This window comes from Zootoca vivipara, chromosome 10, assembly GCF_963506605.1.
Source record: "Zootoca vivipara chromosome 10, rZooViv1.1, whole genome shotgun sequence".
NCBI classification, from domain to species: Eukaryota; Metazoa; Chordata; class Lepidosauria; order Squamata; family Lacertidae; genus Zootoca; species Zootoca vivipara.
This window is the reverse complement of record NC_083285.1, coordinates 62,575,614-62,599,119: the sequence shown is the minus strand read 5'-3', so window position 1 is coordinate 62,599,119 and position 23,506 is coordinate 62,575,614. Positions and strand designations below refer to the sequence as shown.

Here is a 23,506-nt window from a genome sequence, read left to right as displayed (position 1 = left end):
AAGACATCTGAAGGCAGAGGGAAGTTTTTAATGTTTGATGTTTTATCGTGTTTTTAATATTCTGTTGGGAGCTGCCCAGAGTGGCTGGGGAAACCCTGCCAGATTGGCGGCGTATAAATAATATATTATTATTATTATTATTATTATTATTATTATTATTTATTATTATTATTATTATTAAATGCAGCATCTCGGGACTTGGGTATTGAAAGAGGTGGTTCTTTATGCTGATCTTAACATTAATTAAAGTGATTTGCAAGCTGCTTTTAAGGGCTCCTTTAGTGCCAGAAGCTGGGATAATATAAGAGCTGTATATATAAATGGCGGGGTGGGGGTGGAATCCTATTGATGGTTTTAATGATTTTTCATTTTTATTAAGCTGTCTCGAGTGCTGGAAGAGGATGGGGTAGAAATTAACAATCCGCAGAGGGTCTGGCACGACTGCCGTAGTCTCAGTCTATTGTTCCATGCAGACAAAGGCATTTGACCTTGAACTGAACATCTGAATAGGATTGCTAATTGGCAGCAGCTCTTTAGAAAAATAAAATATAAAAAAATATGGATTTATTTCTTGCCACATACATGCGCAGCATGTGCTGTGGTGAAAGTAAATGGCATCATTCTCAATTCAAAACCTTGCTTGCGGCTGTTCTTCCTCAGTGCTCCCAGCCCTGCTCATTTTCAGCGATAAAGTATAAATTTTTTTTCCACGGGGGGAGGCCTGGGTGACATCTATAATTACACTTAATAATAAGTTCTCACAATCTGATTTTGGGGGGTGAGTGGGAAACTCCCACCATTATTAAAAACAACAACAACAGCAACACCAAACTGATAAATTGGCCTTCGATAACACAATTGAAAAAGCTGTATAGTTCTTGTTATGAGATTTGCCATTTTCTTAATTCAACTGCAGAAAATGGTTCCTAAGTGGGCATGGAGGAAACTGCCAATTTTAGATTTTCTCCTTAACTTTGGCTCATCACATTTTCACATCAGTTTGCTGGGGGGGGGGAGGGGAGTGTCTCTCACAAATACATCAGCATTTCAGTGCACCTTTTTCCTGATAGGCGAATTTTTCTGTGCAGTTTTGCCTAATACACACATTTCCTGGAAGCCAGTTTGTGATTTGTAATACATTGTGTGGTGCTATTGTCAACAAGGATATGCATTTTAATGCATGCCCCCCCCCAATGTACATTATTTCATCCTTTTTTATATATTGAAATCATCACTTCTCTGAATTTTTCCCGAAGTGTTTCATTTTCCACATCATGTCAGGAAGTACTAATTGAGCCAAACCGAATTCCTTCCCCCATTTCTGTTCTAAAGCCTTGCTGGTTGCCATCTCCTCTCCCCTTTCCCTTCTCTGTCTCTGACAATATTGCTGGATAAATGAAGATTTCTGTGTCATCTTCCCAACTTCGGTGACGCTCCTCCCAGGCTGGTTACTGTACACTTGCCCTTTCTGAAGCCCAAATAAGTGAGCTTTTAATGAGCGCAAAGGCTCATTTAATAGTTGGTTCAGGTACTTAGTAGTTCCTCTTGTTTAACGGTGGCAGAATTACAGCACACGAAGGGCGGGCTGATTAATAGACCTACCTGTACATGGTGAAGTCTAACAGTTCCTTAATGGTGCAAACTGCCTTAAGAATTTATTATTGTTTGGGGAGGGGGGGAGAGATGTCTAGTTGAATGGTGAGGCATTGTTGCTGAAGTGAATCACTCCTCCAAAATAATAGGGCTGGATTTTAGTGAGTGCTGGCGCCTTTCAGCTCAATTGAGATCCAGCTCAAGTATTTGCAAGCTTTGTCCAGGGTGCGGGGAGCTCATCTGGATTTTGGAGAGTTGGCCCCTGGCGCATAACTTTGATATATGAAGGGTAATAGTACTAATACATCCCAGTAGTGATGTATGGAAGTGAGAGCTGGACCATAAAGAAGGCTGATTGCCGAATAATTGATGCTTTTGAATTATGGTGCTGGAGGAGACACTTGAGAGTCCCATGGACTGCAAGAAGATCAAACCTCTCCATTCTGAAGGAAATCAGCCCTGAGTGCTCACTGGAAGGACAGATCCTGAAGCTGAGGCTCCAATACTTTGGTCACCTCGTGAGAAGAGAAGACTCCCTGGAAAAGAGCCTGATGTTGGGAAAATTGGGGGCAGAAGGAGAAGGGGACGACAGAGGATGAGATGGTTGGACGGTGTTCTCAAGGCTACGAACATGAGTTTGACTGGGCTGTGGGGGGCGGTGGAGGACAGGAGTGCCTGGCGTGCTTTGGTCCATGGGGTCGTGAGGGGTCGGACGCGACTAGACGACTAAACAACAATCGTACTAAAGTAGGGGCCTAATGTAAACGTATATTTGTGTGTGTGTGTGTGTGTGTGTGAGAGAGAGAGAGAGAGAGAGAGAGAGAAAGAAAGAGAAAGAAAGAGAGAGGGGGGGGCTACAAAGCATCTTGATCTCAGCCTCATCACCTCTTCATATCATGCACAGAATCCTCTTGTACATTTAAAGTCAAAGAAGAGATTTTTATGGTAAAACCACATCGTTTTATAAGAGTCCAGGCAGTGTGACCTGAACCAGTTTGTATCCTGTTACAGAAGTACCATATTGGCCCGAATATAAGCCGCACCTGAATATAAGCCACAGCTTTAAAATTGGAGGGGGGGGGAGAGAGAGAGAGAAAGGAAAAATAGCTGAATAGAAGCTGCTCCCTTCCTTGCTGTTCCTGGCTGGGGGGGGGGGAGGAGCCACACTCTGTTGCCAGTGGCCTTTCTCCTTCCTTGCTCTCTCCTTTCCCGGCCTTGGGAGAGAGGGCGGGGGACTGCGCATGGGGCGTGCGCCGCTTCCCCGTGCGCCTGTCACTGTTTGCCCTGCGCTCCTGGCTGCATACCATGAGGTCACAAATATAAGCCACACTTCTCACGGTCGGAATTTGGGGGGGGGGAGAGTGCAGCTAATATTCTGGGCAATACGATAGGTGTCATTTTGACTGAATTCAGCTTCTCCAAGAAGATTGGGTTTTCCCAGTCTGTAACCACCTCCTTCTGGTGGTTTCCATACTACTATCAATGACATATGTATTTTAATTAGCTGCTTTCTTGTCTTATTAATGGGAGAGTCAGTGAACCAGTTTGTCCCAAAGGATAATGGGATGCTTTTGCTCTTTTCAGCAACTGTCGCCCACTCAAAAAAAAAAAAAAAAAAACTTCCCTTGGGACAATGTTATGTCAATCATTCATCATTCTGTAGAAGGATGCTGAGATTGAGGAATGGAGGCCGATGACAGTGGAGGTTAATCCCTCCCTGCCAGTTCCCAAACTTTCCAAGTCAGAGGTTCAGTGAAGAGATCCAGGATGAAACAGCAGAATTCTCGGAGACATATGGTGGGAACCGATGAGGCAGACTTCTCTGCTCTATGGATTCCTGCTGATGGAGCTGTATGCAACCTGAGGTCCTCCAGATCCTCATGGACTCCATTTCCCATAATCCCCAGCAATTGGCTATGATGGCTAGGGATGATAGAGGCCCACAATATCTGGACGGTCCTATCCCTGTGCTAATGCTTTCTTAACCAAAGAGAAAAGTGCGTGAGATGTGAAAAGAGGTGATTGGTACAAGAAGAGAAGCAATTGATTGGTGAGACAAGTTGAGAAACAAATTCCCTGGGTTTAAAAGAAGCACGTTGATATGAGGTTAGCAAGCTCGAATGGGCAGCGATTGGACATCACATGCTCTACAATGCATTGCACGTGTGGTGCTGAAATCTCTTGACGGTGCAGAACTCTCACTAATATTTCTGATGCTTAAAAAGAAAAATTTCTTGCAAATAAACATCAGTAAAGTATATTAGGAGACACATACACTTTAAAAGCTGATAGGTTTCCACGTGGCTCCCAGGTAGTCACACATCTGTGTGTTGACTTGGTCCAGACCTGCATACCTTTGGTAAAGCTTGTGTGTCTTCTGCAAGCCCCATGTATCTCCAGACCATACCCTCCTATGGTTTCCTTCTGGGGCATGCCTTGTTTCATGTGGAAGAGGGGAAAGGACATGGGGAGGGTGGGGGAAGGGAGGCAAACATTCTAGGAGGACCCTTTACTTTTGGTAAAGGTAAAGGGACCCCTGACCATTAGGTCCAGTCGTGACCGACTCTGGGGTTGCGGCGCTCATCTCGTGTTATTGGCTGAGGGAGCCGGCGTACAGCTTCCAGGTCATGTGGCCAGCATGACAAAGCCGCTTCTGGCGAACCAGAGCAGCACACGGAAACACCGTTTACCTCCCCGCTGTAGCGGTACCTATTTATCTACTTGCACTTTGACGTGCTTTCGAACTGCTAGGTTGGCAGGAGCTGGGACCGAGCAACGGGAGCTCACCATGTCGCGGGGATTCGAACTGCCAACCTTCTGATCAGCAAGCCCTAGGCTCTGTGGTTTAACCCACAGCACCACCCGCGTCTTTTCCCTTCCTTTTGGTACATGCGTAAAGATAAAGTGAATAGCTGCCAGAGCTGCAGAGCAGATGGTTTTAAGAAAATATGAGTAGATGTTGGGTGTGGAAAGCAATGCAACCGTGGAATCAGATTTGCTAAATCTGTAGAGGAGAGTCTTATGCAGAATCCATCTCCTTTCCAACAGGGATAATATGCTGTGTAGGAGATAGACCTTGCCAGTGCAGGGGTGGGGGGAAGCAGAGAGAGCAGGGCGATGGTACAGCCGCATGAGTTTAAAAGTTGAGTGCTTTTAACTTTGCAACTGTCTCAGTGTGGAGGACAAATGTATAACTAAATTGCACATTCAATGGCCTGTAGGGCACTTAATATTTTCACAGTTACCATTCATGTCAACATTTATCTTGTTTTCAGATTATTACCCTCCAGATATATCCATTCCAGTCAGCCACTGGGGAGGGAGGGATGTCGATTATATTAGATACCTGCATCCAAATGCTCCCAAATACATAACATGCTGCCTCCTCGGCTTTCTTTCCTCCAACATCACTCGCTGCTCTCATCTTTTGGCTCGTCTTTTTGTGGCCTGCTGCTGATACCTGCTTCCACCCACCCACCAAGAGAATCCCTCTAGCTTCCAACTTTCTCGATTCTTCCCCATCCTTTCAATATATAACACCTATTCTCATTTGAGGGCCTTTCTCTCACCTAAACCACCTCTCACAAACAACTGCACTGTGACTGATTAGCCTTCCCCCTCTGCTGTGACATCACGGCAGGGCAGCCAATGCCAAGGCAGCACCCGTTACATATAAAAGCATAGGCTGTGTGAATATGTTGACTACTTGTCAGCGTAGCTCCTTGTACTTACAAAGCTGTAAAGTTTGTAAAGCATGCGGCTTTACCTCTGCGGCTAAAGAAACATTGGATTAGTGTCAGGCTGATGGCTTCTCATTCTGTGTACTGAGTTTATATGCAAGATTACCTCCTAACTGCTGGTTGTACTTATTTTCTAGGCAGGGCAACAACTCTTTCTTTTGAAAGCAGATGTAACATCCCTGCTATTCTGCTCTAAGATTTGCAGCTCTGGAAATTATAGTATTTGGAACCTGGATAGCACATACACATACACACACACAGATTTTCTTGTGGTTTGCAGTATTTTTTAGCAGACTATTTGAGCCTGAAGACTGCGTAAAATGGCTTTTCGTTTTTCTCTCCTTGATCACTGCAAGGAGTTCCTGTCTTGTTATCAGAGCTATTGACAGCTGTTGGGTTGGGTCAGAACCAGAGTGGAGATGGTGCCTGATTTGAACTGAGCCAGAGATTGATCTGAGGCTGAGAACTGCAACACACTGGGCTGGTCCTTGTGTAACTTCCCCTTCCAGTAAGCCCGATGCATAGGGGGTTGGGGCATGGCATTGCACAAATCCAACTCATCCCCATCCACCAAGAGTTTCTTTCTTCCCCACCATATGAGGATGAAGTGTCTAATTTCAGTGTGCATGTGTACAAATTGCATAGCTCACGTTATTGCTTCTCCTGATTAGTCTCATGAAGCAAGAAAGTTGTATGCACAGATATGGTTTCACAGAAATCGCTTGGGAAATTATGGCACATTATGCTCCATAACTTTCTGGGTGGGTTTGAGAGTTTAAAACAGGAACCCCCAAACTGCGGCCCTCCAGATGTTTTGGCCTACAACTCCCATGATCCCTAGCTAACAGGACCAGTGCTTGGGGAAGATGGAATTGTAGTCCAAAACATCTGGAGGGCTGAAGTTTGGGGATGCCTTGTTTAAAAGAAGAAGAAGTAAAAGATCAGAATCTGGGGCACTACTGGAAGCCTTCACGGGCACCATGGTGCCCATGGGCACCAGGTTGGTGACCCTTGGTCTACATTGATTGTCAGAAACTCTCTAGGGTTTTAAGAGAAGGAGTCTTTCATAGCCCTACCTGGAGGTGCTGGGGATTGAACCTGGGACCTTCTGCATACAAGGCAGGTGCTCTGCCACTGAGCTACAGTGCTATATCCCTGAGTTGGTCAAATTAATGGACCCTTGCTCATCCGGCTTGCCAGTGGCAGCAGTTCTAGCAGTACTTGAAATAAGGATTTCACATCATTGTAGCAGCTGATAAAAATGGACTGCTGCAATGTTCCTTCATTCATTTGCAAATGGGGTGATGGGGGTCCTTGGATTTGTCGTGCCTTGCCTGCAGGCTGAATTTTAGAATGTCTGGCATTGAAAGCTACAAGGGAATAATACACCTGGCCTTTTCATCTATTGCTCTTTTACCTTTGTTTCTTTCTTTCATCTTTTTTGTGCTGCACTCTCCTGACTTATGACCTGCATTCTTGGATTTGAGCATGACGTCCTAAGTCATTACCCTTCTCCTGCCATGTAGAATGCTAAAGTGAGAATTTGATCTGCCGAAAGGGTGACATTTTTATTTGAGCGCAATTAAGCACATGAAAGATTGCTGCTGAAATATGTGAGTCAGCAGCTCACTTTATTCATCACAAAGGGGGTTGAGCACATCTCCAAGCTTCTTTCTTCTCCCTCCCCACTCAACGCTCATGTTTACTTCCATTACAAGTGGCAGAAACATCATCCAGCGCCACAAACCTAGCATCATTCTGGGGTATTATATGAGTATGTTGGTGAGGGGAGAGATGTTGGCGGCCATGAAAAGCAATAGAGGATATTCTGACTTGATTCTGCAGAGTAGCTTCTTTTCCCTCCAAGGAGATGTGAGAGAAAGAATCCCAGACATATTTCTTTGGGGAGCATAAGACAACACCTGCTGGATCTCAGGCCAAAGGCCCATCTAGTCCAGCGCCTAGTTCCCACGATGTTGCCCTGATTGCAACAGCACTCTCCCCTCCTGCGATTCCCAGCAAATAGCATTCAGAAGTAAAGGTAAAAAGGTAAAGGACCCCTGGACGGTTAAGTCCAGTCAAAGATGACTATGGGGTTGTGGCACTCATCTTGCTTTCAGGCTGAGGGAGCCGGTGTTTGTCCACAGACAGCTTTCCAGATCATGCGACCAGCATGACTAAACCGCTTCTGGTGCAACGGAACACCGTGACGGAAACCAGAGCGCACGGAAACACTGTTTACCTTCCCGCCACAGCGGTACTTATTTATCTACTTGCGCTGGCACGCTTTCGAACTGCTAGGTTGGCAGGAGCTGGGACAGAGCAACGGGAGCTCACTCCATTGCGGGGATTCGAACCGATGACCTTCCAATCGGCAAGCCCAAGAGGCTCAGTGGTATATTGCCTCTGACAGTGGTGGCAGCACATACCCAGTGGAAGAATGTTTCCATTTTTGCCTGGTCCTAACACACACAAACTTTGTTGTTGTTATTTAGTCATTTAGTCGTGTCCGACTCTTCATTACCCCATGGACCAGAGCACACCAGGCCCTCCTGTCTTCCACTGCCTCCCGCAGTTTGGTCAAACTCATGTTCGTAGCTTCGAGAACACTGTCCAACCATCTCATCCTCTGTCATCCCCTCCTCCTTGTGCCCTCCATCTTTCCCAGCATCAGGGTCTTTTCCAAGGAGTCTTCTCTTCTCATGAGGTGGCCAAAGTATTGGAGCCTCAGCTTCAGGATCTGTTCTTCCAGTGAGCACTCAGGGCTGATTTCCTTCAGAATGGATAGGTTTGATCTTCTTGCAGTCCACGGGACTCTCAAGAATCTCCTCCAGCACCATAATTCAAAAGCATCCATTCTTTGGAGATCAGCCTTTATGGTCCAGCTCTCACTACACACACAGACACACACAGACACATACACACACACCTTTATATAAGTTAAATCTAGATAGGATGCATTGAGGCAGAAAGCCTGAAGTAGGAGGAATTGCTGGACCATAAAGAAGGCGGTTCGCCGAAGAATTGATGCTTTTGAATTATGGTGCATTTTTTTGCCTGCTTTCCCGCTAATATATGCATCTTTGTGCACGCTTTACCCCAGTATATGCATTTTTGTGTGCATTACCCAGCTGGAAATCTGCACTGCAAAATCTGGAGAAGGAAAGATGCGTCGTTGCAAAATTTGCATTGCAACATTTCAAAGGGTGGCCATTTTCGGATTCATTTCTGGAAGCACAAATTAGGTAGTTCTCATTGAAATGCAAAGCGAATCTGATGTCTTCCCCATCCCAGGAGAGGACGCCCAAATGGTGCACTGAAACAATGTGCATCTGTGTTGTGAATGTGTATTGATTGTACGGCGGCCTCCCTCCTTAGAGGGCTATGCTTACTTCATAATATAATAAGCCCACCCTGAGGCCTTTGCAGACTCCTCAGTTCAGGGGGCTGAGTTCTGACATCTGCCCTGATGGCGCTGCTGTAAATAAAGGCAGGAAGCTGCTGCAAACTGCCCATGCACAACACCCTGTACAAAATTCGGAAATAAGAAACGAGCTAATTCCTGATGCATCCGTTCCACTTCGGAGCATCGAAATCAGGGGAGACATTTGAGTGTGAATTTTGGAAACCTCCCTAATTAAAGCTGGCTGCTTTCAACGTATGCCTTAAGTTCTTGTTACCCTTCCCAAAGTCATTAGGAATAAGCTCTTTTAAATACTAACGAAGTTTCCCTTCTGTGTATCTTATCTTCTCTTTTTTTATTTTTTATTTTTTATTTTTGCAGAGAGACTGCCACAGAGTTGTCTGGAACACTACCAAGGTAAGCAAGCTGTTCTGCTAAACCAAATCTGTGTGTTGGCTTTGGGGAGCTGCTGAAGGGAACATGCAGCCCTCTGACTGAAGCATCCAAGACAGCCTGTCAAGGGTTTAAGGAAAAAAAGAGAACATTTGTATGTGAAACAATAGTAACAAAATATGTGGGGGATTTTTTTTTCCCCCAGCGGGGAGGGGAGACCATTTGGCAGACAGACGCAGCTGCAGAACAGCTCTGTGGAATGGTAGATTTTGCGTGAGTGAGTGCATCTCTCTAATTGATAGGCCCTAATTGATACTGCCCCAAGGAAGTACGTCCTGGATGAACTTCTGCTAGGTTAAGGTTAACTGGTAACCTCAGTTTCCTTTTGGGTTTTTGTCTGTATGGTTGACATTGAAGAAGAACCAGGATTGTTCCAAAGGCCCCTGTGAATCTTTTAAGAGACTAAAGGTAAAGGTAAAGGGACCCCTGACCATTAGGTACAGTCATCACCGACTCTGGGGTTGCGCGCTCATCTCGCATTATTGGCCAAGGGAGCCGGCGTACAGCTTCCAGGTCATGTGGCCAGCATGACAATGCCGCTTCTGGCGAACCAGAGCAGCGCACAGAAACGCCGTTTACCTTCCCCCTTACCTATTTATCCACTTGCACTTTGATGTGCTTTCGAACTGCTACGTTGGCAGGAGCTGGGACTGAGCAACGGGAGCTCACCCTGTCGCGGGGATTCGAACCGCCGACCTTCTGATCAGCAAGCCCAAGAGGCTCAGTGGTTTAACCTACAGCGCCACCAGCGTCCCCTTTAAGAGACTAGAGAGGGAGAATTATTTCCCGCCAAGGGACAGATTCGGCATAGTTGCCCTTAGGTGTGGTAGAATCATTGAATTGTAGAGTTGGATATGATTCCGAGGGTCATCTAGTTTAACCCCCTACAGTGCAGGAATCACAGCTAAAGAATCCTTGACAAATAGCCACCCAAACTATGTTTAGACACCTGTAATGAAGGAGAGGCCACCACCTTCCACACAAGCCTGTGTACTGTATGCTAGCTAGAGTTGACAGGAATAATAATAATAATAATAATAATAATAATAATAATAATAAATATACAATAATAACCATATTTACTTGAATGTAGTGTGCCATCAAATCTAACGTGCACCCTAATTTTTGCAATGTAATTTGGCAAAAAAAGTGTGCATTAACATTCGAGTAAATATGGTATTACATGGCCTTGTAATACCATACCATGTATAATTCAGTGTTAAAACAAATTGCAGATACTGGAATAAGGTTTATTCACCATGTCGATGAAGCCTCTGTCATGCTTCCATCTGTCTTGCCTACGTTCAGTCACAGGTAGGACTGGGAGAGATTCCCCTGTCTGCAACCCTGGAGAGCTGCTGCCAGTCAGCGTAGACACTACTGAGCTAGATAGACCAATGGTGTGACTCAGTATAATGTGGCTTCCTCTGTTTCCCACCTCTCTCTTTTCCAAGGGATAGCTCAATTGGTAGACCATGAGACTCTTAATCTCAGTGTCATGTGTTCGAGCCCTATGTTGGGCAAAAGGTTCCTGCATTGTGGGGGGTGGACTAGATGATCCTTGTGGTCCCTTTCAACTCTACAGTTCTATGATTCCATATGCCACCATCTGACTGGGTTGCCCCAGCCACTCTGGGTGGCTTCCAAAAAATTAAAACACAGTAAGAAATCAAACATTAAAAACTCCCCTGTACAGCGCTGCCTTCAGATGTCTTCTTAAAGTCAGAGAGTTGTTTATTTCCTTATCAAGACATCTTCATAAGGATGAAGCATTTATTTATATTAAGCATTTATTTCTATATATGTGTTTGTGTACACAGAATATATCGGCCTGCTGTACAAAGATTGAATCACATCTGTTGTTCCCTTTCACTGCTCCTTCCACTCTCATATGGCCCCTGGAAGGCTGTTCATGAAGCAATGTGGCTCTTGGGTTTCAAAAGCTTCCTCACCCCTCTCCTAGGATCAGATGATGTTGCTTCCTCTGAACTCTGTTGATATCTGTGTTTTGGTTATGAAATAGCACCGGAATAGCATTTGTGTTGCATTTTGCAGTGTATAACCCTCAACAAATTCCTCATGTCCCAAAGTTGTGCTAATGTAGCCTGCCGTTTGTCTTGTACACACAGTGAATTATCACAGACCTGCAGGTTATCTGGAGGTAAATTCAGAAGTTGCCCCATTTGCAAAGCAACCAAACGCTTGAAAATCACATGTGTACAGAAGCTTGCTTTCTGCTTTGCTCCTCATTCCACTGTTGCCTGTTCCTTATTTTTCCACCAGACAGCTTTTTTTATATATAAAAAATGAACTTCATGATGTGGCAGGGGGATGGAGGGAGAGAAAAGGAGTGTTCGGTGAATATTGTATTGCAATTTGTTGTTTCTTCATAATGAAAAACGTGCAGCATGGAAACAGCGATACCCTCATTGCAATTATACTACAGCTTGTTAACAACCATTTTCACAAGACTATTTATTATAACCGTGCTTCTGTTTTCCTGCTGGAATGTGTGCATGTGTGGCAGAATCTTGCTTTCTGTACAGTGCTGGGCCTTGTTTTGCTAAAGATTTTGATCATATTGATAAGATGTCTTGTCTTATTTTTGTGAGTTCTGGGCAATTTTGCCCTCCCTCCCTAGATAGCAGTCTGGCGAGCACGGTCTTCTTGCATATAAATTGTCTGTTTCCTCTCTCTCTCTCTCTCTCTCTCTCTCTCTCTCTCTCTCTTGTCCTGGTTTTTAGACTTCTGATAACTTCATTTGTGTTGTAGAACACTCTGGTGCAATTTGAAGCAAGGCAACTGAAGATATTTTGTTTATTTACCAGTTAATGATGGTCGGAGCATGACACTTCTGTGATTTGTTTTTTTATTCTTTAGCGCTACAAAGGTACGGTTGCTACTGTTTCAAGAAGATGATTCAAAGCACTAGCAGTCTCTAGCTGTGCTGCTGGAATCACCTCCTAATCATTTAACGGCTCATACGTTGATCCATTGTGTCGTGGGATAAAGGTTTTGAGATCTGTATATGATGATATGTAATTATACCGGATATTGTTAATCTAATTTTCGCTGGCATTTAACTGGCAATGGACATGGTCTTTTTCCCCCCTCCAGTAGAAATCAATTAGGAGTAAAAGAAAATTAAAGCCTTGATTTATTTATTTTTAAGAGATGCCTTCAAATGCTTCTATTTCCCCACTTCCTTTTAATAAACTTAATCTCAGTTTGAATGCTTGCCTGGTGCTAAAATTAAAATATAGTGGCATGCCACTAGGGAAAAAATAGATTTGTATAAGTAATATATGGCTTATTGAAATGAGAACAAAAAAACACATGAGATTAACACAATTGTTTCTCACACTTGTACCTGTTGGAAATCTGCAGTGTCTTTAAAGTCACCCACCCACCCCTTTTTAGGAAGCCGCTTTTCATTACGTGACATAGCATTCTCTGTCTGCATGCTCTTCTGATTGATTGGCCATTTTGTTTTTATTTGAAAAGATATCATAGTTTCATTCTGATGGTTAAAAGCTTAACCGAGGGCCTTCTGGCGGTTCCCTCATTGCGAGAAGCCAAGTTGCAGGGAACCAGGCAGAGGGCCTTCTCAGTGGTGGCGCCTGCCCTGTGGAACGCCCTCCCATCAGATGTCAAAGAGAAAAACAACTACCAGACTTTTAGAAGACATCTGAAGGCAGCTCTGTTTAGGGAGGCTTTTAATGTTTAGGGAGGCTTTTAATGTTTAATAGATCGCTGTGTTTTATTTTTCTGTTGGAAGCTGCCCAGAGTGGCTGGGGAAACCCAGCCAGATGGGCGGGATATAAATAAATTATTATTATTATTATTATTATTATTATTATTATTATTATTATTGCTACTGGCCACCACAGAACAACAATAATTTAAACCTAAAAGGATTAGCTAAGGGTGCAGGCAAACCAGTGTTGCCACGAAATCAAAGAGCTTAGCACTTAGCACAAAGAGCACTACGTACGGAGATTGCTGGGTGGACAATCTAGCCTGCTAGAGGAGAAACACAGAGAGCTGTGTGTGATTTGTGTCTCCAGCCTCCCTAGTGCTGTCCTGCTAAACATGTATTCTCAGTAAGTGTCATTAGCAGGGCCGTCTTAAGCATACCTGGCGCCCTGGCGCCGTGGTGTGACGAATCCCTCCGGCGCCCCCGCCCCGTTTCCCAGTGCGGCCGGCGGGCGGGTGCAGCGCGGCTGCCGCCTGGAGGGCCGGAGCCCTGCACAACCCAGCCTGGCTGTAGGACCGGCCCTGGGCCAGGGGGCGTTGCCTGCCCCGTTTCGACGCCCTGCGCGTGGCGGAGGCGACCCCTTCGTCGCGCCTCTCAGCGGGCGCCGCGACACCCCTGGTGGCGACCCCTTCGTCGCGCCTCTCAGCGGGCGCAGCGGCGCCCCTAGAGACGGCCCTGGTCATTAGTCATGAAAAAAATGACTGCTTCAGCAATCTCAGATCTATCTAAATATGAAAGACTAGAATAGTTGGCCCTCAGTTCTACTTGTTACAGGTTAAAGAAAGGACTAGGGCACCCAGAAGCGCTCTTTGGTGTGGGGCACAACTATGGTGACTTAGGACTTTATACTTGCCATTGATATGGGGTGTGTGCATGCTGGTTGTGCATGTTCAATTGGTAAGGTAAAAAAGTAAAAGGTAAAGGCCCCCTGAACGGTTAAGTCCAGTCAAAGGTGACTATGGGGTTGTGGTGCTCATCTCGCTTCCAGGCCGAGGGAGCCTGCGTTTGTCCACAGTCAGCTTTCCGGGTCATGTGGCCAACATGACTAAACCGCTTCTGGCGCAATGGAACACCATGACAAAAACCAGAGTGCACGGAAACACCATTTACCTTCCCGCCACAGCAGTACCTATTTATCTACTTGCACTGGCGTGCTTTTGAACTGCTAGGTTGGCAGGAGCAGGGACCGAGCAATGGGAGCTCGTCCCATCGTGGGGATTTGAACTGCCAACCTTCTGATCGGCAAGCCCAAGAGGCTCGGTGGTTTAGACCACAGTGCCACCTGCGTCCCTTGGTGCTAAGGTTGGCAAAGTGGATTTCCCCCCCTCCTGTGTAACAGAATGTCACCAAGTCCTGTCACTTTCAGACAGACACTTTCAGGCATGTGACAGTGTGCTAGCTGCTCCAATATCTGAGTATCTGGGATATCCCCCCTCCCCCCCCCAAAAAAGGGAACAGGTTGTCTGAAATGCTGCCTGCTTCAATGTAGACCTGAAAGATGACTTGGCTTACCTGGGGGAAATCACACCCCATCATAGAGCAATGACCATACAAAAGACATCTTCTGATGTTACCCCTGTTCCGTGGACTGTCCTTACCTCTGCCATATGTGAAGCAGCAGCCACCAGTTGTCTTTTTGCGCAGGCTTTGTCAGATGTCTTTTTGCCCAGGCTTTTCCTGAACCCTAAGATTGGGCCCAGTTTCACATGTTTGAATTGCTGAATTGCTCCTTTATTTACATTGGTATATATTTTGTATTGCTGTTTTACTGGTTTTAGGCTGTGGTGTTGTTTTTCCCCCCTTTCATGATACAGAGTTTAAGCGGTATATAAATGCTTGTAAATAAAACAAGTAAATTAGCTTTTTAAGACAGAAAAGGAGATCTAAAAGACAGAAGCAGGGGCTTGGGGAGGCCTTGGACTTGTAAAGGGGTCCCCAGGACTGCGGATTCTGGTGTGGACTCCATGATCTGATCCGGGTCATGTTCTGCCCATCCTCTCCCATCGCTATAGCAAACTCGTTGAGCTGCAGGGTTGCTAAGCTGAATTGGGAGCAGATAAAAGCCTTGGCCTTGCCACCACCACCCCATTCAAACTTTCCATTCTTAAGGTTTGGCTGCTATCAACAATGACATACCCCCCCCCCCAATGTTTAAGCACACAAAGCACATTCTCCCCTTAAGGAGAGCATGGGTTGCGGAAGGGTTAACAAGACGTTCCCTGGTTTGTTGGGCAGGTCAGTTTGGATAGCCACTGAGGGTATTGTTGCTGGGGAGAATGTTATGTTGCAATTATTTGATTGACAGCCACAGCCTATATATACTGGGGCAAGCAGCTTGCGCTTGAGCTTTTGGTGCTTGCAACGGATCTCCCTCCCTCCCTATATTTAGGGGTTTTTGTTTGCGCATGACGTTGCTGTGCCTGTCATGGGGTCGTCCTTTTTGATGCGGAGGCCTAGTAGGAATTTTGCCACTTGGCTGATTGGCTGGTGGATTGTGGTTTTTGCCTACTACATAGCAAAATGTCACAACTTGTAAGGTTGGCGGTTAGGCATTGGTTCAAATTGGATGGTGGAGGGGTACGGATTTTGGTTGGGCTTGCCCCTCATGGTTGCTGCTGCCTTTAGGGGTATTCCGTTAAAGGAATCCTGGGGCTCCACATGTTTGTCCGTACCCCCGGTAGGGGCTAGGAGCCTTAGGGAGCATCTGGGGGAGAGGCCAAGGGCTTGGTGGCCCTGCCCCGGCCTTTCTCAGAGGGTGGTTACCTATCCTGGCTTCCCCAGTACGCTAGGGGAGTCAGATCTGTCCCAGGTGGGAGACAGATGGTTGGGGAACCAATGCCTAAGCAACCACTCACATTAGTTGTATTTAAATAAAGTTGTGGCCAAAATTAATGCCAAAAACCTTAAACTTAAATTCTCTGTGAAGTGTCAGTTATTGGTGGGAAGTCTTGGTACCTCGACACGCAAGCTGAATTCTTAAGGTTTGGCTGCTATGAACAATGACATATCCCCCCAATGTTTAAACCAGGGGTCCCCAGACTTACCGGGCTTTGGGCCGGTTCCCACCGCGCCGATCGCGCGGCGGGCCGGAGGACGGGGGAGGGTGCGCCGTGTGGGCCAGTGGGCGGGGGAGTGCGCGCTCGTGCGCATGCGCACGGGCGCTTACTGGCGCGGCGGCGTGCTTCCAGGTCGGAAAAAGCACCGGAAATCGTTTCTGCGCATGCGTATGGGCCTCCCCCGACCCGGAAGTGCACCAGAAATGACCTCTTCTGGGTCGGGAGAGGCCCATATGCATGCACACAAAGGATTTTCGGTGCTTTTTTTCCGACCTGGAAGAGCGCCGACGCGCTGCGCGCCATAAGAGCGGGCAGCGAGTGGCGGGGGTCATCGCAGGCCGGATTGGGAGGCCAATTGGGCCGCATCCGGCCCCCAGGCCATAGTTTGGGGACCCCAGTTTAAACACACAAAAGTACATTGGGATGCTGTGCCTATGGCCACTAGCAGTTCTATACATTTTGAGGTAGAAACACACACACACCCAGAAATTTTACTGCACGGGACTGGAAATTCACCCAATATCTATCTATCTATCTATCTATCTATCTATCTATCTATCTATCTATCTATCATCTATCATCTATCATCTATCATCTTCTCACTCCTTATTATTGCCAATATCATGTGTTTCTTCCCTATCCATGATACTATATTTTATTGTTGTTTCTCCTGATATACAATGCAGATAGAAGTAGAGGGTCAATAATAATTTGAAAGAAGGATTTCAGCTTCTAATCCTTTGTTCTATTCACCTGCGTATTTGGCCCTGTTCTTTGTCTGCCTTTTTCCTTCTCCCCTCACGGCAAACAAGGTTTCCTTCACATACCAGGGCATCAAGGAAAATATCTCCGTGCAGCAAACCTTTATAATATTGTGAAGATGTTCATGGCCTGACCTATTTAGAGTACTCAGACTCCTCTCGTTGCAGACGACATAATTAAATTTTAAATGGAACATGATAAAGAAATTATACTGGTGATCTCTAGAGATTTGTATACCCCATTTGGCTCTTTGCAAGTGTGTAACAAAGGCATACTTTAAAATTTCATACAGATCTGGCCTAATTCCCCCCCTTCCTTTTCAATGACTGTTTCATTTCTCTTCTAAACCCTTTTTATTATTATTGCGGTTCTGAACCATCTTCAGTAGCAGAATTAACAGGTCAAATTAAAACCCTTCAAACAAAAATAACAATCATCTTGCTTATTTGTTTCAGCATCGGAAATTCAGCTCTGCAGTTCAGCATCAAAACAAAAAATGTTTTTCCTCCCCATCATCACCCTATAAAGGAAGTCCAAGGAAACTTTTGACGTTGTACTGTGGAATGCTTAGCTTGCATGGTGCAAGGGGAAATGTCCCATGTTCTCATGGGACCAAACGGGGAATTTTAGCTGTTGAATGCATTGCACTTGAAACAAAAGTCTAGTGCAGCTTCATAAAGCAGCTGACTTTGGTTTGGCTCTACCTGCTGTAGGCTGGGCCAAGGGGTGGATACCAGACAGGTAGAGGCAGGGCAAGAATTGGCAGGTTGGGGTTCAGTGTGAAATAATTTGGCATTTCAGGGCAAAAGCTGACATTGTCTTCATTTTGAAAACCCAGTACTTGTTAGGAATAGACGAGTCTGTCAATTGCTGTTTCTCTCTTTTTTTCTGATCTTATATTCAGCTCTCCACTTTCCCCCAGCAATTTGTGAATTTTTTTTTTAATCCTCTTGCAAGTTTGCTGGCACTTTAGTGAACATTTCTTCTAACTAAACCATTTTTAATGCAGTTTTGACCAATGCATCCCCCTCCCCCAGTAGTCGCCCCTAAACCAGTGTTTCTCCGACTTGGGTACAATGCTGTTGGACTCTCAACTCCCATCATCCCTAGCATGCAGGATCGGTGGTCAGGGATGATAGGAGTTGTTGTCCAACAACAGCTGGAGACCCAAGTTGGAGAAACACTGCCTTAATATAGCACATTTTTGCATGGCGTTTTCACTGAGGTGCATTTTTATGTACACTTCACCACAGCATATCTTTCTGTTTGTACACATTGTTTGACCGGAGAACTGCACTGAAAATTCAGAGCAATGCAAATTTCAAAAAAACAAAACAAAACAAAACAGCTATGTTTTGGTCCTTGCGTTGTTTAAGAACTGCAAATTGGGAAGCTTTGGAATCAGAGCCTATGCAACCACTCACTTGATCTGTAATCAGTAAAGTTGTGGCCTAAATTCTGCCAAAAACCCAACCAAAAATTTGAGTCCTGTCTGAATTTATTTCTAGGCCAGGTTAAAGGATATCCACACGCAAATATGAGAAACAGTTATACTACATGTTTCAGGGCAGGCTGCCCAAATGCAAAACAGGACCAGGCTCCTGTGTGTTTAATTCTTCTGTAGAAGTCAGAATTTTGACAGGTGAAGTTTGCATGACACCCAGAGCTGTCCCTCCCATTAGGCAGAGTGCTTGCGAAGGGATACCAAGGTGTCAGAGGACAGAGGTATGTGTGCCAAATGGTCTCCTCCATGCCACTCCTAAGCCATTCTGCTGCCCACAGGAGCCATGGGAATCACCGTCTCACTACTCGTATAGAAAGAAGCTACAACTGCTGGTCTAGTTGGCTTGTGTACATGGAACAGTGGAGAGTTGGAGACACCATCTTCACCTTGCACAAAAAGGCCCCTTGCAAAGGTGCAGGAACCCTGCTCTCTTTTTTAATCTGGCTAACCCCCTCTTAGAATGTTTGCTTACTTTCCCCTTCAACACATGGCAGAATAAAAGGAATCCTCTAGTATACCTTGCTTGGATTTCATTTGGCAGGTTTTTGGCACCAGTGCAGCTGAAGCTTGTAAAGTTATATCCATCTATGTGCAATGAGAAGTCATCCCTGATCTTCCAGAGCACATTTCCATAATGGTTAAAATTCGCCCCTTAGCCAATCGCCACCTGAAATTCTATTTATAATACTTAAGCAACGAGAGAGAGAGAGAGAGAGTTGCCCATTAGAATTTAAAACATCTGGAGAAACCTAACTATATCTTTAGTGTTTGTTCCTCAGTCTTCAGAAGTCTCCTGGCAAAGAGCCTCTAATTTTAGTAAGCTGTATAATTATCCTATCAAATTACCTGGCATTCAAATTGGCAGCCATTTTTACCACCTGCTGGTGACTATTAGAACACTTTACAAACACTAATGAATTTAGCCTCGCGCCATCTACATGAAGCCAGAAAGTTTAGTTCTTCTTCTACACTTGGAGATTCAAAAGGCATAGTCATTTAATTTCTGCATGTCTGTGCATGAGCACAGCCAGGAAAGCTGCCCGCCATCTAGTTCCTGGTGGTCCGGCTGAGGTGGCGTTTCCCTCCTTCGCCTGCCATCACAGAATGATTCAGAAACCACCCTGGCCTGTGGGGATGTGAGAGGAAAAGAAGGCCGGATAACCTGGAAAACTGCCTTCAATTCAGCCCCTGGTGTTTCAGCTAAGTTGACCTCCCTGTCCCTCAAGCGCTGAGCTGCCACTACAGAAGTACTGAGGAACCATGTTTCCATGAGAAGAGGAGAGTTGTAGTTTACAACCTACCCCATGTAGCTCATCTTGTCTGATTTATATTATTTTTAATTGGTGCATATTATTTTAAATACATGGAAGTTGCTTTGTGATCCTCTGAAAAGCAGTATATGAATATCTAAAATATGTTTCTTGAAAAATGCATGTATGCACACTGGGGATGTAAGCAAGCAACAATTTCTGTTGCAACTCATCTTCGTCTCATTTGTAGCTGCTTCCATTTTGCTGCGGTTCAGTTCTGCTAAATACTTCAGTCTCCATCAAATACTACTTTATTCACCTCATCATCAACTGTTCAATGCAATTTACGTTAGTTGCAAAATTAATGAAATATCAAAATTCACCATTCCAGGGGTGCCAACTTGAATAAAATATCGCAGGGGGCCATGTAAGCCCTGCCTCATATAAGCGATCACATGACATGGTGTGTGCACACCATCTGAATGGCGGTGCCCAATGATTGGGGGGGAGCTATAGCCTCAAATATTTTATTGGGGGGCAAATTCCCCTCAGCCCCTCTGAGTTGACTCCTATACACCATTCATATCGGTGCAAAGGAAACACAATTTAAATGGACGAGGAAATGTCACTGAGTATGTAATGTTTGGGGGACGCGGGTGGCGCTGTGGTCTAAACCACTGAGCCTAGGGCTTGCCGATCGGAAGGTCAGTGGTTCGAATCCCCGCGATGGGGTGAGCTCCTGTTGCTTGGTCCCAGCTCCTGCCAAGCTAGCAGTTTGAAAGCACACCAAAAGTGCAAGTAGATTAATAGATATTGCTCTGTCAGGAAGGTAAATGGCATTTCCGTGCGCTGCTCTGGTTTCACCAGAAGAGGCTTAGTCATGCTGGCCACATGACCTGGAAAAACTGTCTGCAGACAAACGCCCGCTCCCTCGGCCAGTAAAGCGAGATGAGCACCGCAACCCCAGAGTCGTTCATGACTGGACTTAACTGTCCGGGGTCCTTTACCTTTACTTTTTTTATTTAATGTTTGCAGACTGGAAAACTACAAGAAGAGGAATGCCAACTGAATTAATTTCTCTTCCAGACATGGGACAAATGAGCGACCAGTGGCAATTTCCAGTTCTTTTTCTGTTCTCATCAGAATTCTCCATCATCCCTAAAGCACACCCAAACATATTTTGAGACATCTAAGGGGGGACATCTGTAAAAAACGCATTGGCTCTTAGTTAAGTGAAGGAGTTATTTAGACATTCCTTCCCTGCACGCCCACGCCCCCAGCAAAGTTTATGAGCTTCCATGGCTTGTTGAGCAACTGATAACATACAATTTAAATGAATTGTAAAGAAACGGATTAATTTAGAAAAATTATCCAAACTGTTCAATATATGTATATGGAAACACAGCAGAACGCAAAAAAGACCCAGTTGCTCAAGGAAGCTCCAGGAGCTTGGGAAAGTGGAGCCAGTTGAGGTTCTGGAAGGATTGCATTAAGGAGCTGCCACATGCAGTTAAGTGATTCACAGTGTGGAGCAGCTGTTCTCAAACTCCAGCAGTTCCTAGACGGAACAAACACAAACCATTTCCTGTTAGTTCATCTCTCAGTGGAATCCACCGGGCTCCTCCTATAATGGACTCCTGACTGCTCTCCTTGTTCGCCCAGGTATCACAGTTTTGGAAATCAGAAGCCAGCAACCTTCCCTTTTTAATTATTTTATTTTAATGCCACTTCCATCAGTCCGAGATGTTTGTTTTCATTTCACGTCTAGGGCTTGCGTAGACGTTGCGAAGATGTTTTTCAGCGGGAGAGTTTTATTCAGCAAAAATGAATTATTATTAAAGCTACGAACAATCGAATCCCCAGATGTTCCCATTTGATATCAGTGACTGTGGACAATGTGACGTGACAGTGAGCAGTAACATGAATTGATTTCATATGCATGTTCTCTCCCAACCTGGGTAGTGGCTTGTGCATTTGAGGTGTGTGTGTGTATTTCTATCTTTCTTTAGAAAGCCGATTTATTAGGAACTGACATTACAAGTTAGGCAGCTCTAAAAAGTACATTTTTCATTTTCCTTCCTGAATGCATAAAATCCTACATAAATAGTATATTGCTTTTCCTCCCACAGCTGCCAAAAAACAAACAAACACCCAAGCAGATATGTCTTGGAAAATAGAGAACAATCACATTTGGGAAGGCTATCCCTCCAGAGAGATCCCCCCCCTCCTGTTATCACTGAAGATGCTGAATGCAATGATAAATAATAATAATAATAATATATTTTAGCAAACAGCCAGCTGTTAACGTCCTTGAGTGCTCTCTCTGACTGCCCCTGATGCTTGGAACTTCCTCCAAGAACAGCTGTGTGATAAAACCAAAACACACACACACACACACACACACACAAGGCACATTTTCAGTTATGCCAACAACCAAGATGTACAAATGTGCCATTGCTTAGCACCCATTTCCTTTCCTGCATTCATCTGCAAAGTTCAGGGTTATTCTTTTAAAGAAATTTTTAAATACTATTATTATTAAAGGTAAAGGGACCCCTGACCATTAGGTCCAGTCGTGACCGACTCTGGGGTTGCGGCGCTCATCTCGCGTTATTGGCCGAGGGAGCCAGCGTACAGCTTCCAGGTCATGTGTTCAGCATGACAAAGCTGCTTCTGGTGAACCAGAGCAGCACACGGAAACACTGTTTACCTTCCCGCTGTAGCGGTTCCTGTTTATCTACTTGCACTTTGACGTGCTTTCGAACTGCTAGGTTGGCAGGAGCTGGGACCGAGGAACAGGAGCTCATCCCGTCGCAGGGATTCGAACTGCCGACCTTCTGATCAGCAAGCCCTAGGCTCAGTGGTTTAACCCACAGCGCCACCTGGGTCCCTCTATTATTATTATTATCATTAGTCATAGTAGTTAAATTTAGATACTGCCCTTCATCTGAAGATCTCAGGCCATGTGCACATGTTTTTGTATGTTTACAAATTTCTTTTGAAAAACCGAAAAAGAAAATTTATTTTAAAAGGCAAAAATAAAAAATAAAAAATAAGGATGTGGTAGATGTAGCCTCATTAGTGAAGCAATTAAAAGTAGGAGAACCACCAGTTGCTCATCCCTGGATTTGCAAAACCAGGGGGTTAACAATTGGTGGAGTGGTTGTTGATTTGAATAGCAGATTAGGGGCAGAGTGCCTCTGCTGCTCTCTAATATGTACAGCATTCCAAAATAATAATTGGAGGTAATAAATCTTGAGCAGACGACCTTATTACAGCAAAAACCATTTGGTGCACTTATGCTTACATGTGTTCTAATTTTAGCCTTAAATAAAACGACATTTTATTAATTTGTTGCACAAATCGCCAAGCCTGCCAGGCCTTTTACGACAGATGTTTCACAGTGTGAAGTATATGGCGCAATCGGCAGGTATCTGCTAGGACTGTCAGACCGGATCATTCCCGGGGTGCATTGCTGCTTTCTAGTATCCTGTTTCCAACCAGGCTGGGTTCAAGCTGTCTCGGATGACATGTTGGAAGTCCTGCTGTTCGAAAACATTGGAGTGGGAGGTGTGTGTGTGAGTGTGTGTGTGTGTGGGGGGGTGTTCTGTAAAGGGAGGCTGCTTTCTTCTAAAGCCCTATTCCCTGAAGATAAGCATTTGAATATGTTGTCAATCTGTGGATGCAACTCAGGGCACACACTGGTTGAAGGAAATGCTTAGAATCATAAAGTTGGAGAGAAGTCTTGAAGGCCACCTGATCCAAGCCCCTTGCTTGATACAGGAGATCAGCAAGCTTTTTCAGCCGTGGGCCAGTCCACCGTCCCTCAGACCATGTGGTAGGCTGGACTATACTTTGGGAAGGAAATGAACGAATTCCTATGCCCCACAAATAACCCAGAGATGCATTTTAAATAAAAGCACACATTCTAGTCATGTAAAAACACGCGGACGGTCCAGATGTAGAAGGCGATCGGGCCGCATGCGGC

General features: G+C 45.1%; 1 protein-coding gene across 1 annotated transcript in view; it reads left to right on the top strand.

Moving 5' to 3' along the window:
• The window catches only part of CELF2 (CUGBP Elav-like family member 2), a 494,364-nt gene that overhangs the window by 75,854 nt on the left and 395,004 nt on the right, over window positions 1–23,506 (top strand). The window contains exon 2 of the mRNA XM_060279201.1: window positions 9,118–9,153. Within this exon, the coding sequence (XP_060135184.1) occupies window positions 9,118–9,153 (36 nt within the window). The remainder of the gene's footprint in view (window positions 1–9,117; window positions 9,154–23,506) is intronic.